General features: G+C 60.9%; 1 protein-coding gene across 1 annotated transcript; it reads left to right on the forward strand.

Annotated features, from left to right (window-relative positions):
- The first annotated feature begins 1,321 nt into the window (after positions 1-1,321).
- On the forward strand, positions 1,322-7,563 carry LOC147413767 (nuclear receptor ROR-beta-like). Its single transcript, XM_086477739.1, has 10 exons — positions 1,322-1,466; positions 2,680-2,765; positions 2,866-3,007; positions 3,325-3,738; positions 4,070-4,191; positions 4,549-4,681; positions 5,747-5,854; positions 6,244-6,354; positions 6,737-6,849; positions 7,402-7,563. Exons 1-10 carry the CDS (start codon positions 1,322-1,324, stop codon positions 7,561-7,563), a joined length of 1,536 nt encoding a protein of 511 aa, XP_086333865.1.
- The last annotated feature ends 8,252 nt before the right edge of the window (positions 7,564-15,815 follow it).

Below are 15,815 nucleotides of genomic sequence, written 5' to 3' on the forward strand. Positions count from 1 at the left end.
TGCACAGCGTGGCTGCTACTTGCAGGGTTGTGGTGGGAGGAGGGGGAGCCCAGTGCTCTGGTGGGGAAACTGAGGCACAGCGCGGGGGGGCTCTACCGGGATGTTTCCCCCAGCTCACAGCGAGATTTGGGGGATGTGGGGTGCCACTGCAGCCACCCCAGCAGCACCTATGTCCCCACCTGTCCTGCTGGGTTTGCCCCAGGGGAATGTCCGGCCCCCCTGGGGGTCCTGGGGGAGTCGTGGTCGCGGCACAAGGGGACGCCGAGGGAGCCAGCGCGATGATTCAGCCGGGGCTTACAAACAGAGCAGCAATTAAACGCTGTTCTGGGCTGTAATTGCCATTGCACCGGCGTTACGGCCGTATCTTCACGTCAGTTATTTGGGGCGAACGTCTTACGAGTGGGTCAGGTGCCGGCGGTGGGCACGGCCGTGTAATTAGCAGGTTGCTAATTAGAGCCCCACGAGGCTGTGGGTGCACGGCGAGCGATCAGGGCTTCTCCTTCACAGCATCCAAGGGTGATGCTCGGCTCCGGAGGAGCCAGGACAGCACCATCCGCACGTACCCTTAGCTCTGCCCCCGCTGGCTACGGGGGTCTCTCCGGGGGGCTCCCCTCCGTCTGGGCGGGGGGGCAGGATTTGGCCATCGGCATCACACGAAGCCATCGCCACCGTTGCGAGGGGCTTTGGGACCCCGTGGGGCGAGCGGAGTGGCACCCGCCGGCTCCGCTGGGTGGGTGCGAGGGCCGTGCTCGGCCCGGCTGTTTTGCCGAGCGCGCGGTGCCGGTAATTGCGGGCGCCGGGAGTATCGGCCGCGGGCGTGAGGGCGCGGCACGTCGGCGATGCATCACCCCAGCGCTCCCGGCGGCTGCAATTACGTTGCATAACGAACCGACGCAGCTTCCTCCCGGGGGTGGCACCACCTCCCTGTGCCCCCCGCCGTGCCACCACCTCCGTCCCGTCCCCCCCCCGCAGCAATGGGGACAGGGCTTGGGGCAGGGTGTTGGGGCAGGGAGGGGATCCCCACGGTTTGCAGGTGGCACCCCGCTCCGGTGGCACGGGTGAAGGTGGCGCTGGGAGCCAGGGAATTGGGGGGTGTCATGGTTGTGGGAGCCCACGGGCGTGATGGGGGTGCTGGCACGTGCCCCTGCCAGTGCCTCCATCCCCTGCCAAAGGGGTGACCCTCGGGCCAGTGCGGAGTCAGGGCCGGGGCTGGGACTGGAGGATGGGAGGATGCCGTGGCCAACCCTGCCTGCTCCCTGCCGAAGCAGAGGCTTTGGGGAGGGGCAGGGGTGGGATGTGACCCCCTTGGGGTTGGGGGACGATGACACAGCCCTGGGAGAAGCCCAGCTTGGCAGCCCTGGCGGGGGGTGAACCCCAAAATCGCCTGGTGCATTTGGAGCAGGAGCTCAGCAGTGAGTCAATGGATGGAGGAGAGATCCGTCTTTCCGTTTGTGTCCGGATTTGGGGTGAGTCCTTCCCCTCTATGGCTGGGAGCAAGTCTGCTCTGAAGGGAGGACCGATGGCAGCCCCAGGGGACCGATGGCAGCCTGGCCGCCCCGCTGCACGGTGAGGCTCATGCTGACCCAGCCCAGCCTCCCCCAAAGCAGCGAGGGCCCCCGGGGCACCATGGGGTGCAGCTGGCGCTGGCTGAATATCGGGGCTGTCACCCGCAGAGGTGGCCCCCGCCGGCAGGAACCCACAAAACGTGTCACTCGACCAGAACCGATCGCTCCCAGGGGAGAAGAGAGGCAGAAGGGAATTACCCGAGCCGGGGATTTGCACAGGCCCAAGAGATTTGAAATAACCATAATCTGGCCGCGGGGGTTATTTTGGCGCGGCAGCGGCTGCCCAGCACCCTTGAGAGCGACGCCAGGCTGAGCCCGGCCGGGGGGCGCGGGGGCTGGAGCGGGGATTAGAGGGTGCAGAGATGCCGGGAGGCACGTACGAGTCCCGGGGGGTGCCCCGCATCCTCCCCCCCCGCCCCCGGCAAGCACGGGGTGGGCAGAGCCAGCCCAGATCTGGGGCAGCTGGAAAATGAGGAGGATGAAGCCTATTAGCAGCTCAGTGCCAGCGAAGCAGAAGCGGGGAGGGAAGCGGATTTGCGGGGGGAAGGGGGCCGGGACCTTGAGCTGGTGATGGCTATATTGGTCCTGGGCTTCCAAGTAGCTGCTGGAGGGGGCAGGGAGGCCCCCCAGAACCTCTGCTCGGGCCAGACCCCCGGCAGGAGAGCGTCCGTGGCCTCAGGGATGGGGATGGTCCCTGTGTCAAGGATGTCCCTGTCCTGGGTGCCCCCACGGTGTGCACACACCGGCTGAAAAATAAGGGGAGTGATTCCAAAACAGGGTCCCAGAAAGGCTGGTGCACAGATGTGCTGCGCTCTTGTAGCTCAAAGGGCTTTTCTACTTGTCTCTTGCTGCTGGAGAGGACGGGGGAGCAGTCGGGGGTACCACGTCGTACCCCTGCATGGGCCCTTTTGGGGTCCTCTCTGAGGCACAAGCATCTCTGCAGGATCTGCAGGAAGGGCTGAGCTGCCAGCGGGTCCAGCTGTTGTGCCTCAGTTTCCCCAGCTGCCGAGCAGCGCTGCGGCTGTCACGGAGGGAGGGCCATCCCCCTCGTTTGGTTCAGCGGCGGCCATCGTTAACCACCGTGGTTTTCCCCTTTTTTTCCCCTCTGCCCCAGCCCAAATCGAAGTGATCCCGTGCAAGATCTGCGGAGACAAATCCTCAGGGATCCACTACGGCGTTATCACCTGCGAAGGCTGCAAGGTGAGCCCAGGGATGTCCGGAGATGGGTGCTGGCGAGCGGCTGGCCACGGGGGCTGGCATCCCGCTGGGCACTTTCCCAACATCTCCCCGTCCCACGCAGGGTTTTTTTCGGAGGAGCCAGCAGAACAACGCCAGCTACTCCTGCTCCCGGCAGAGGAACTGCCTGATCGACCGCACCAACCGCAACCGCTGCCAGCACTGCCGCCTGCAGAAATGCCTGGCGCTGGGCATGTCCCGCGACGGTGAGTTGTGCCCGGGGTCCCCAGGGGCCTGTTCGCCCCTCCTCAGCGGGGCCAGCCCACTGCGAGGCGGTTTTGGGAAGCAAGAAATGCTTTTGCATTTTCCATGGGAAAATTGAAATTGATTCTGTCTGACTCAGGGTCGGGCTCGGGCAGGGGCTGCGTCCGATGGGGCCCCTGCCCCGCTCGGGGCTCGTACACCCCCAAACCACACGCTCCCCCGGGAGCCAGGACCCTTCCCAGGGCGGGCGGGTGGTCACGGCTGCTGCTCTGCGGGGGCGAAGCTGCCCTGACACGGCCGTCCTCTCCTCCCCGGGCAGCGGTGAAGTTCGGGCGCATGTCGAAGAAGCAGCGGGACAGCCTCTACGCCGAGGTGCAGAAGCACCAGCAGAGCCAGGAGCAGAGCGGCGGCCCCAAGGATGAGCCCGAGCCCCTGAGCCGCGTCTACACCACCAGCGTCAGCAGCGGGCTCTCGGACCTGGACGACATCTCCACGCTGTCGGACGGGCTCCTTTTCGACTTCCCCCTCACCCCCGACGGCAGCAGCACCTACTACAACCTCGACCTGCTCGCCTCAGCGCAGCCCTCGCCGGACCAGTCCAGCCTGGACGTGGCCGATGCCACGCTCATCAAGCAGGAGTCCATCTACGAGCTGATGCTGGAGCCAGCCCTGTTCGCACACGGCGCGCTGGAGGGCGGCCAGTTGGCTGCCGATATCTCCGTCCTCGAGATCGGTGAGCATCGGCGCGGTCCCGGCACGACGCAGCCCCCGGCGCCCTGCAGGATGCATCCAGCCCCGGGTGCCGACGCCGAGCCAGCTTGCTCGCAGCCCCAAGGCCTCCCCTCCTCCGGGCTGAGCACTGATGGAGCTCGGCGCATCCCCCCCCTCTGCCCTGGGGACAGCCCCCAACGCCCCATCTGTCCTCATAGCGCCGTGACACCACACGTGAGCCCCGCTCTGCCCCTCCAGCCCCCAGGACACCGGGAGAGGACGGCGTTGGGCTGTGGGGCCAGGGGAGCTGGCGGGGTCCCCGGGACTCACCACCCCCTGCCCTTGCCTTGCAGACCGGGTGGCCCAGAACGTGGTGAAGTCACACCTGGAGACGTGCCAGTACACGACGGAGGAGCTCAAGCGCCTGGCGTGGAGCCTCTACTCCCCCGAGGAGGTCCGCGCCTTGCAGGGCAAGGTGGGTGCCGCTGCTGGGACCCCCCCCCCCGGCTCCCCACCACGGCCAGAGCTGCGGCAGCCCTCAGCAAGGGCCGCTGCTGTCCCCCAGTGCTGCGCCGAGGCAGGGATGAAGGCGAGGAGGATGAGGGGGTGTCTTTTGGCGCTTTTGGAGCCGCAAAAGCCCAGTATTAGGAGGGTGGGTGGGTGGCGGTGGCAGGTCACATCCCAGGTGTCCTAGTGCCACCAGCCCTCGCGGGCGGCGTGGCACCTGGGTCCCTTCCCTGCCCCGTGCAATGGGGCAGGGGGGGACAGCGGAGCCAGGGTGGCAGCGGGAGGGGACAGCGAGCCCTAAGGGGCGTCCCCACTGTGCCGGCAGAGCTGCGAGGCCATGTGGCAGCAGTGCTCGCTGCAGATCTCCAACGCCATCCAGTACGTGGTGGAGTTCGCCAAGCGCATCGACGGCTTCATGGAGCTCTGCCAGAACGACCAAATCATCCTCCTGAAAGCCGGTAAGAGCGGGGGACCCTGCCGTCCCCCTCGCCTCCCTGCCCCCCTCGCGTCCCTGCCGTCCCCCTCGCGTCTCCAACACCTTTCCCGAGCGGCAGCCGTGCTGCCGAAGGCATATCCCAGCTTTTTCTCTTGGCTAGTGGTTTCCTCTTGGGATCTCCCCTCCCTCGCCACCCTGGTTGCCCCTGGGCTGGGCTTTGGTGCTGGGGGAGCAGGTACTGGGCTGGAAGGAGCTGAATGTCGTGTTTAAAGGCGGTGGTATAGAGAGGGACGTGGGGAGTGGCCACCCCGGGCAGAGGCTTTTCTCCATGGTCACCCTCAACCAAATGTCACCCAGAAACTGGGATGGAAGCAAGCACAGCAGGTTTTCCCCTGGGAAAAAGGGTGCCAAACCCAAAAGGGAGCAGGGAGGGAGAAGAGGAAAGGATTGGCCTCTTCTCCCAGCAAGAGACTGGGAAGAGGAGGACACAGCAGCACGCACCTGTGTCCCCCACCCGTCCGTCTGCTCGAGCCGGCAATGCCGTGCCCAGGCGAGGAAGCTGAATGTGCAAAGCCCCCAAAATGCCAAAAAAAGGTGGAAAAGCTTCCCTAAACTTCCAGGGCTGGGGAGCTGAGAGCCTCACCCAGCACAGGGAATGTGTGCCAGCGTCCCGGCAGGGTGCTGTGCCCCGAAGCCAGAGCTGGCTGTGCCCGACACGCTGGAGTTTAACTCATTCTTTCATTTCTTCCTTCCATTTTCTTTTTATTTATTTTGTTCTCACCCTCTCCTCTCTCGGGTGCTCCACCATGACCTCGATTGATCTCTGGGTCCGGCTGCGAATGCCTGGATAATATTTCCCTTTGGTGAAATATTGTGGTCACCACTGGAAACCTAAAAAAAAAAAAAACCCCACCCGAAACCCAAATTGGATTTATTGGAATAACCATTCTGCTCTTGGGAATGAACAATCTGGACTTCAAACTCGACCTGGGGGCTTTCCTCTTTCTTACATTTGGTCCTGGGATGATGGAAACCCCCTTGCCCTGCCCTGCCCTGCCCTCGCCTGCCCTGTCTCTGCCTACGTCAGGTTGCCTCGAGGTGCTCCTGATCCGCATGATCCGCGCGTTCAACCCCTTGAACAACACCGTCCTCTTCGAGGGGAAGTTCGGTGGCGTGCAGATGTTCAAGTCGCTCGGTAAGAGCCGCTTCGCTGCGTCCCTCTCGGGGCTCTCCCCTCCTTTCCCCGCCCGGAGGGGGTTGGGGTTGGTGTCCAGGTGAAAACCCAGCATCCCTGCGGCTGGGCTGAATCCCTGGGGGGCAGGAGGGGGGGGAGACTCCCCTGCGTGTGCTCCCACCCCCTTTGGGATCACGGTGATGGGCGCCGCGGTCACGACCCGCTTTCTACCTCATCCTGAAGCCCAGCGATGCCGGGCATCCTCTGCTGGGAACCCCCTTCATCCATCCCATCTCCCGAAAGTGGCACCTGAGGGCTGCTGGGGTCATCCGGTGGGTGGGGGTGCAGGGGTGCCACCGGGTAGCGTGGAGCCACGACGTCCCCCTCTTCCCCGCTGTCCCCCCCATCAGGCTGTGACGACCTCATTGGTGCCGTCTTCGAGCTGGGGAGGACCCTGTGCCGCCTGCAGCTGTCAGATGAGGAGCTCGCCCTCTTCACCGCCGCTGTCCTGCTCTCCCCGGGTACGGGGCGGGGGGCTGTGGGGGGGCTGCCACAGCCAGGACTGGCTGGGGAGGGGGGTGTCTCATGCCAAAGCTGGGGAGAGCTGACCTGTCAACCTCAGTGCTGCTTCCTTGGTGGGTGATTTAAGTTATTCCCAGGAAAGGAGGTTGGGGGGAAAAAATGCATCTGAAAACGTACAAAATGCATCTGCCGAAACTCCTCGGTGGGAGGAGGAGCTGCGTGCCCCACAGCGGGGTCGGGGTGTGGAGAGGCGCTGCCTGGCTGTGCCATCATCCCCAAAAACATCCAGAGAGCAGGAAGGGCTAAAAGAGCAAGAGGCCACTGCACCGTCCTGGGGGGAGACCCTCAGGGAGGTGGCACTGATGTGGCTGTATCTGGCAGATCGCCCGTGGCTGACGGAGTCCAAGAAGGTGCAGAAGCTCCAGGACAAGATCTACGTGGCCCTGCAGCACGAGATCCAGAAGAAACACTCCACCGAGGACAAGCTCTCGAAGGTATCGGTGCCAGGGCCTGGCACGTGTGCCACGGGGAGGTGTCTGACCTGGTGATGTGGCTGTGCCGGAGCTCGGTAGCCACGCACGGGTTTTTTTTTTTTTTGGGGGGGGGAGTCCTGGGACCTGTTGGAGGAGGAGGAGAACTTCTCTTTCCAAGGGCTGAGCATCTCTGTCGCGGCACAGGTGGAGGCAGCTGTGCCGTAGGCGGCCCCGTGCTGCTGAGCCCGATGCATTGGGCAGTTGGTGTTTGGGGCAAAAGGAGCCATTTCAGGAATGCTTTGGGCAGGACGGAGCTGGGACGGGGAGGGGGGGTTGTGGGGGACTCCTCGTGCCCTCTCGGGCACTGGGTTTCCTGTGGAAAGCCGTGGGTCTGGAGGCAAGGCCACGTTGCTGCCAAGCTGACCAAAGGTTGGGGTGTCTACTGGTGCCCCTGGTGCTGGGCAGAGCCAGTGGTCCCCAAACCCACGTGGTTGTCCCCGAGGGAGAGGGAACGGTGGCGTGAGGGATGCTAGCTGGGAACCCAGCGGTCACCAGCTCCTTCTTTCCCTGCAGATGGTTTCCAAGCTGCCGTTGATGAAGACCATTTGCAACCTGCACTTGGACAAGCTGGAATTTTTCCGTCTCCTGCACCCGGAGACTGCCATGAACTTCCCACCCCTCTATAAGGAGGTCTTCAACTCGGAGCTTCAGTACAGCGACCCACGGGAGAGCTAAGGCTGGGAGCTGCCGGCCCCCTTCGAGTTCCCCAAAATTTGAAGATGAACTAAACTTCAGAGGTTTGGGGCAGTTTATTTAAATCAAATAATCAAACTCAAGAGAACCTGGGGGGCTGGGGTATCTCCCCGGCCCCGTTTCCTCGCTGTGGATTGCAATAGCTCTTGAATGTAAAGCACCTTGAAGGAAAAAAGCAAACGGACTTTGCCATACCAGTGAAATGAATGTGAAACCTCCGCTCGGGAGAGGAGATGCTCCTGGCAGTGTAAGGGACCGACTCCTCCCCGCAGTGCACGGATCCAGGGGAGCGCACGCCACGCACACGCTGCCGCCCTCGCAGCATGGCCCTTCCCGCTGTCCTGGCTGCACTCGCCGTCTCTGATTTTTATTATTTTTTTTTTTAATTATTGTTGTTTGGTTGTTGTTTTTTTTTTTTTTTAACCCAAACACAAGGCATGGGATAAAGAAGGGGCAATGCAGACTTAGACGAATAGGGGTGAGCCAGGCTGGTTTTGGGCTCCTGGCTGGAGCTGAGGAGAGGGTGAAGGCAGAGCCTTGGCTTCCTCCCTTCTCCCATGGGTGCAGCGAGCCCACAGGGCACGGGGTGACCTCAGGAGCTTGGCTGAGAAAGAACTGCCTGTGGCCGGGGAGGGACTCAGCCCAGGATGGTCCCGTGGAGGAGACTGGTTCGAGGGAAAGGAAGCCCAGCGCGGTGCGGGGAAGAGCTTTGCGGCGTCTCCGTGCCCTCCGTCGCAGCATTTCCCCAGCTGCCCAGAGCTGATCCGGCAGGGCCGCCCGCCTCGGGCCACCTTTCCGCACCCCCAGCGCTTTTCGAAGAGGGGCTTTGCCCTGGCGACTGTGGCCAAATCCCAGCTCCTGGCTGCTCCCCTCCAGAGGCAGGCGTTGGTGCGGGTGCTGGGGCTCGGAGCCTGGCCCCACGTGTGTGCCGCAGGCAGTGGCTCTTTGGGTGCTGGCTGTTGTGTGTCGTTTTCTTATCGAGACTGTTAAAACTGGCCCGTGGCTCAGCACCCAGAGGGGGTTTTGTGGCCTTTCCTCCGCCCAGCCCACAACTGGTCCCGCTGCCAGGTCCCCCCTTCCCGTGCTGGGACCACCAGGAGCACGGCCGTGGCTGCTGTTGCAGGGCGAGTCGGACCCAGGCTTTTCCCCCGAAGGAGCGCTTCAGAACTGTTATTTTGGGGCTTGTGTTCTATTTAGCAGCACCTGGGAGCTTTTTAGGGAGAGAAACTGCCTGTTGGGGTCCAGGGGAAGGGAAGGGTCCTTATTCCTTCCCTGGGAAGTCGCAGAGTGGTCAGGACCTGCTGCTCCAAGCTTGGGAGGCTCCAAAGGCAAAGAAGGGATGGATTCGTGGGGCAATGCTGTGATAGCCTGCAGCCAGCGGGGCTGCTCGAGGGACTCCCCAGCCAGGCTCTGCAGATGGTTTTTCCGTCCCTATTCCTGCTCCTCCTGCCGCAAATGCCAAAAGCTACAAGGGAAAAACCTGCTCCGAGGCAGCCCCGGTTTCTGCCGACAAAGGGCTAAAATCCCAAGCCCCATCCCACTTCGTGTTGATTTCTCGTGCGTCCACCCCCATCCTCCGGCAGCTTGGATCGTCTCCAGCGTGAGCCGAAGACCTTCAGTCCCACAACCGCACCCCGCAGACCAAACAAGCAGCTTTCTTAGCGGTGGTAGGGGATATTCATGCTTTTCGGTTAAAAGACCTCCTAGGGAAGATCACGGACCAACCTCAACCAGGGAAGACTCACCGGGAAGCCGATGGGATTTCTGCTTCGGTACAAGGCAGAGGAAAACTCGGGACTGTGCTGCTCCCCGGCAGCTGCCGCCCGCCACGTAGAGCCGGGCGCGTTCCGGCTTTGCCAACCGCCGCCTGAACTGCGGCTCGGAGAGGACCGGAGCTCGGCAGCCTCGTTTCTCTCCCCGCTGGCGTCCGAGCCCAGGCTCCGGCGACGGCTCCCAGCGGCCCCACGCGATGTTGAGTGCCAATGCGTCGTCCTCCAGCGCAGCGTTCACCGGGGCGGGGATGCGCCGTGCTTGTTTCCTGCCCTCTCGGATCCTAAAGCTGGGGAGAAGCGAGTCCTGCCTTTTTCGTCTAGAGGGTTGTGCCTTTTTTTTTTTTTTTTTTTTTGAGGAATCATTTCCGACAGCACCATTCGCTTCCCGGCTCCTCTCTGCAGGGAAAAGCACGCGAGAGAATGAATGTGCTTGGCGGAGGGGGCTCTCGCCCTCCGGTCCTGCAGGACAGCAGCACTCCCTTTTGCGGAGGAAGCAGCCGCGGGTGTTTTGAAATGTTTGGGAGGGGGAAAAAAAAAGAAAGCACACACCCTTCTGTACGTCCTCGGAATTCGTCGGCCAACGTGCACCAAGGGTCACCGTCGCCGTTTTCATTTCGTCCGGCAAAGACACCAAGAAAGCACCTTAACTCGGGAAAGGACTGAGCCCTCGACCCCCGGTTGCATTTTTCCGGCTCGTGACACAGCGTCCGTCTCATGGGAGAGATTTTTGGATTCTGAGCAATAAAAGCCCCCGTGGGAATCTAGGGAAGACTGGGAGCATTAGACACGTGTAACTCAACCTGCCAAACTGCGGGAACCTGCACTTTTAAGTTCTCTTTAGAGGAACCGACGTGTTGATTAAACGATTTCTTGGGAGGGGATAAATGATTCAAGTCGATTAAATGATTTCTTGCCGGGCGGCGCGCAGCGAAAGGGGTGGCAAGGGCGCGCCGAACCCCCCGCGGCACCGCCGCTGGCTGCAGCCCCTGCTTTCGGCTCGCCCGAAGAGACGGGGCAGCGGCGGCTGTGCCAAGGTCCCTCCGTGCCCCCAAGAGACAGCGGCTCGGCAGAGCCAGGCGTCGAGCTCGTAGGGAAAGGGCGGATGAAAAAGCCCGGGTAGAAATGCCTGAAAAAGGGAGATTTCCGCTCTCTGCTGCGCTGGAGCTGCGTGTGGCCAGCGGAGATGACGCACGGGAGCCCCAAAACCCCCGACTCACTCCGATGCTCGGCCCTCGGCGTCCCGCAGATGTCCCCGTCCCGCCGGCCGTGAGGCGTTTGGCCGCTCTGGTTCCGAACAGACCTCAGCAGCGGTTCCCTCGAGCGGGGCAACCTCGGCCGCGAGGGATCGCTCTTTTCCAGATGAAGATTAATTTTGTGTTTGTTTGTTTGTTTGCTCTGGCAGTTTAGCTGAGTGTGCGTTTCCACCTCCAGAACCCTCACACTGTGTATAAAAATGGATAAAATATATATATAATATATATTCTTGTGAATGTTGGTGCAAAAGAGAAAAATATATAAAGTTTCCGTCGGTTTTATGTTATTTTTTATCTCTATGAATGAAAGGAAGAAATGGAAAACGTTTTTTTTTTTCCATTTGCCACCCTCCACACACACCTACCTGTAGATACCGACAGGTTTTATGGAAATGTTTTACTTTTTAGATTTAGGAACATGCTTCTGTTCTCATTGAATGTTCTGTCTTGTAAGATTGTAATTTCTATTTTTTTAAAGAAAAGAAAATAACTAAATAAGATTTCCTCTTTCGGACCAGTCAGCTAGGAAGGGAGGGGCAGGGGAGGGAGAAATGTTTATTTAAGGACAAAAGCGTTGTCTGAATTTTTCATGACATTAAATAAAAAGTAATATAACATACGGACAAACCCCTTTTTATTGAGGTGTATTCTATAGGTATATAGATGTATATTGCACAAAATTTACAGGGAGAAAAATAAAGTCTGTTTTGCAAGGTAAAAAAAAAAAAAATGTTGGAAATAGTGACTGTGATTCCTAATTTTAGCAAAGGGTGAGACTGGAAGCAAAGCCCCCAAAATCACGGGAAAGCCTCTTCAGTGAGCTCAGGACCAAGCCGTCCCAGGAGCCCTGACCCAGCGCAGGATTTGGACACGAGGGCAGGTTTTAGACGTTGGAGGGAATTTCTGGGTCGCTTAAAGCTAGGCACAGGCTGGGAAGGATCCCGAGGTCTGGGAAGGGGCTTCGTTGGGGAAACTCCTGTTCCAACACCACCAAGGTGAGGACAGTGACCGTGCCTGGCAGCACTGGGGACACATTTCGGGGTGAGGGGTACGTGGGTTCGTTGTCAAACAGCACCCAGTCCTAAGAGGGAAGGACGGACGATACACGCCCTGGATACACGGACACGGATGCAAGGACTCCTCTCCAGTAGGATGCAGCTGGCTCAGGGGTATCGCTGGGTTTCGAGCATCCAAGTCTTATCCTTCTTTCCCCTTTCTGCTCCCCCCAAAAAATCTCACCTGGGTGCTTGCTCCCCGCTCCCCATGCAAATCCAGAGCAGTTGTGTCCCTCGGCAGCAGCAGCTGAACTGTCCGGGAGCTGTGGAGCAGAGCAAGATCATGACAAGGGATCCTTGCAGCAGCAGGGTCAGGAAATCCCAGGGTCTCGCCTCGCTGGCTCCCCAGCCACTACCGCTCGGCCATTCTCAGGAGGCAAAACACGTCCCCCTTTGCGGTTCCCACCCGCAGAGTTTATATATTATGGGATAAAACCTGGCTGCTACCGAGAGCTGGGAACAGCCAGAAACACGGCACGGCTCGTGGAGGCATGGGGAAGGGTTATCGTCCCGTTTGGAGATGGAGGGAGCGGAGCTGGGGCAGCCGGGAGCAGGGGAACCGCTGCGTCCGGCGCGGGAGTATGCAGGGACCCTCCGGGGCTGCGGCAGCGATGGGGGTGTAATAGCCCATGGCCCCGCCACGCTGCCGCACGCCGACACTTTGATTTGGTCTTCAGTTTTGAAAAGATGTCTTTTTCCACAAAAGTCAAGTTTATTCTTTTTTTTTAAAAAAAAAAAAAACAAAAAAACAAAAAACAAGCATGGGAAATCCATTAAAAACTCCCTTGCAAAGAGCTACTCCTTAAACAAACCACGTTGATGAAAAACGGCCTTTCAGTTCCAGGGGAGGTGCTGGGAATTGCCCGGAGGAGCATTGGCACCTGCAGCCCGCGGGACCCCACGGAGAAGGGGCTCAAGGGGCCCCTGGAAGCCCGAACACCCTCAGCAAGAGGCTGCAGGACGGGACCGCCCGCTCGTCTGTCCCACACCAGGCACAGCGAGGACCGGAGCTGCCGCTCCGAGGGTGACCCAGATGCCCGCTGTCCCCATCCCTGGGCTCTGCCACCCCGCTGCCCATCGCGCCTTCTCCCAGTAAGCACTGCCTCTCTTACTGGTGGCCCAACGTCTCCGGTAGCACTGGATTTACTGAGGCGGAGTGACCTCTACTGGTTTATAGCTAAAATATTCCCTGCATGTCCATGATGCTTCCAAGATCGATTGAGGCAGAAGGTCAGATCTTTCCCTCCCAAAAAACGCCTGCCCAGCTGGCAAATAGCCGCTGTGGGAGCCACCCCCAGCAAAGCTGGCAGCCTGCCTACAGCAGGGGCCGAACACAAGCGATGAGCCCCCAAGGCCCGTATTTTCGGGAAACTTTGCAGACTGGGGGTGTGAAGGCCTCAGCATTTGCTCCACTAAGTGTTAGAGGGATGAGGCTGAATCACACAGCCTGGAGCTGGGAGTGCTGCGTTACAGAAGACAGTTCTGCATTTACAGAAGCCCCAGGGCTTGTAAATGTTTTAAAAGCAGAGTAGGGTTTATGTACGGCCAAATTAACGACATTTACATAGAGCTGGTACCTTGCAGACGGCGTGGTGCCTATGCTAGGGAGCCTGATGCAGTGTAAATAAGGAGTTAAGGAGCTATAGAGCCAAAAAAAAAGTGTCTAAATCGAGAAAGTGTGTAAGTCTGGCTGTCAGCGTGGCCGGGCAAGGCCTTCCCAGCACAGCACTGCCAGCCTGCATCAGCACAAAGATTTCAGAGTGATTTGTCTGTTCAACCATCCCCACCCTCCTTTCCTGAACTGCAGGAGGAGGGAAGTCACACAAGCACCAGGCACCAGCTCCATTGTCGCTGCTGCTGATTTACCTAATTCTGGAATGAAATCAGAGTTTAACGACAGCGGTTATTGACCTTAACGACCACACAGCCCCGAGTCCCAAATCCAGCCGTCACCTATCAACTGTCCTACCCAACCCCGGGAACTAAATCTTGGTGAGAGCCGCCAGCTGGATGCCATAACGGTTTGGAGGCAGAGCCCACGGGTGCCTCCGAAGCAGCTCCGGCCCCGGCGCCCCCTCTGCAGGGTCTGCCAGGAGGGATGCGGCACGAAGCCCCTGTCCCAAACCCGCTTGGGTTCCCTGAAATGAAAACCATGCCAACACCGAGGCGTGCGGCCTGCACTGTGCCCCCTCGCACTGAGGGGTGCCGGGGATTTTAACAGTTATTTCATAAGAACTGGGGTCACGGCCATGGGGGCGCGGGCCCGTGCGGGCCTCAGCCTTGCCGGCCGCAGCCCCCCCCGGCCTGTCGCGGCCTCTCCTCGGTCCTGTCGCCACCGCTGAGGCTCCCCCACCCCTCAGGGCCCGACCACGCACCCCTGCCCCGGCCCACGCACCCGTCTGGGGAACGGGCTGTGACAAAGCACCCGCAGCGGCGACGGGGCCGGGGCCGGGGCCGGGGCCCAGGTGAGGCGCGCAGGCCGCGCCCCCGCCCCTCCGCCCGCTGACAGTTCTGTCCCTCCCGGCCCCCCGTAGCGGAGCCAGCCGCGCCTCAGCCCACGCCCCGTAGCCGGCTGGCCCCTCACGTGACGAGCGGTGGGGGCGTGCCGCGGGGCACGCTGGGAAGTGTAGTCCCGGTGGCGAGGAGCGCCGCGGCGGCGGCCATTGGCGGGACTCTCTTTCCCAGCGCACCCCGCGGCAGGCTCGGGGGAGCGGGACTTCGGCCGCCGCGCCTCAGGGTGGGCACGGTGAGCGCCGGGGCAGGGGCCGCGGGGGGACAGGGCCGGGCCGGGCCGGGGACAGCCTCGGAGGAGGAACGGGGGGGAGCTGGGGGTCGGGAGGGAGCGGGGGTGGCCTCGGGGACTCGCGGTGTAGTGGGGCCGCCCCCGGAGGGTCGGGCAGGGGTGGGGGTGACGGGGCTACCTCGGCCCTGGGAGTGTAACGAGGCCTGCCCGGGGGCTGGCGGTGGGGCAGCGGGGAGTGTCCGGGGAGGGGGACGACAGAGGGGGGGTAACGGGGGCCGCCCTGGGGGCAACAGCGATGGGGGTAATGGGGGCAGCGGGAGCGGGGGGCGGGGTGTCGGGAGAGCATGTGCTTGGGGAAGTATTGGGGACAGGTCTGGGGGGATGGCGCCTGTGTGGGGAGGAATCGGGGACAGCCCCGGCGGGGGGAGGGAGGGATTGGGGTCAGCTCCGATGGGAGCAGCTATCGGGGGCAGCGAGTGCGGGAGGTGCTGGAGACAGCCCCGGCGGAGGGCGGCGAGGGGGGCCCGCGCCCCCCGTGGAGCTCCATGGCAGGTGTATCCAGGCTACTGCCGTGCCCTGGAAGACTGCGAGCGCCCCGGCTGCCCTCTCCATCCTCTCCCCGAGGGAATTTGCCTCTCACGGTGCTTTCTGCCCTGGCCGTGTGGGGCTAGCCGGGTGGGACTCGTCTGCCGGGGGCTCTCGGGGGAGGGCAGGGCAGGACAAGGGCGTGAGGTCGGTGCGCTCGGGGCAGGGTGAGCACAAGCCAGCTGCACGGCTCCTGCTGGGGAAATTCATGTTAAGTGTTCTCCAGGGACTGTGAGGAGCGAGGGTGAAGCTTTTTGACGTGCGTGGTTTGGGTACCAGCTCTTTCACATATTGCCCTTGATAGAGACCAAACGTGGATATTGTCGTTTTATTTCACCTCCCTGGTCTTAGCTTTTTTTGTGAGTATTAAGTAGCTCAAGAAACTCTTATCTGAACGTGTGATGAAGAGAGCAGTTAGAAATTAATCAGGTAATTAATGGATTAATTTGTCTCCTGCTTAGTGTTATTCTGGGACAACTAATTCTGTTGCTACTATCTGCAGCCCAGGTCTTCTGTGTGGGGCCAGTCCGAGTAGGTGACAAGTGGTGGAATAGGCTTGTGCCCTGAACATGCCTGTTTCGGTGCTTTCTGTCTTCCTCTTGAGCCTTCTGCGGTTCTGCTCCTGAGTAGCAGGGCTTTCCTTCTGGAATCGGTCGTACAGAAGTCAGTATTTGTCTGCTGTGGGTTCCGTAGTAGCTAAATGAAGGCTTCTGCCCATCTGCCGAGGCAGTAGGTTCGTCTCTGAAAACAGGCTGGGAGAGACCTGAGGGGAATTGCTTCCCATTGTGGTTTCTCACCAGCTCCAGGATGGGGAGAGAGGGGCAGC

The sequence above is a fragment of the Leptosomus discolor genome, chromosome 24 (assembly GCF_034619465.1).
Source record: "Leptosomus discolor isolate bLepDis1 chromosome 24, bLepDis1.hap2, whole genome shotgun sequence".
NCBI classification, from domain to species: Eukaryota; Metazoa; Chordata; class Aves; order Leptosomiformes; family Leptosomidae; genus Leptosomus; species Leptosomus discolor.

Bases quoted from the DNA above. Each gene is read 5' to 3' on its own strand.
- LOC147413767 (XM_086477739.1), top strand. From the start codon at position 1,322: ATGACACAGCCCTGGGAGAAGCCCAGCTTGGCAGCCCTGGCGGGGGGT. The intron at 5,855-6,243 runs GTAAGAGCCGCT...CCCCCCCATCAG, and splicing joins GCAGATGTTCAAGTCGCTCG to GCTGTGACGACCTCATTGGT. The intron at 6,850-7,401 runs GTATCGGTGCCA...CTTTCCCTGCAG, and splicing joins CCGAGGACAAGCTCTCGAAG to ATGGTTTCCAAGCTGCCGTT.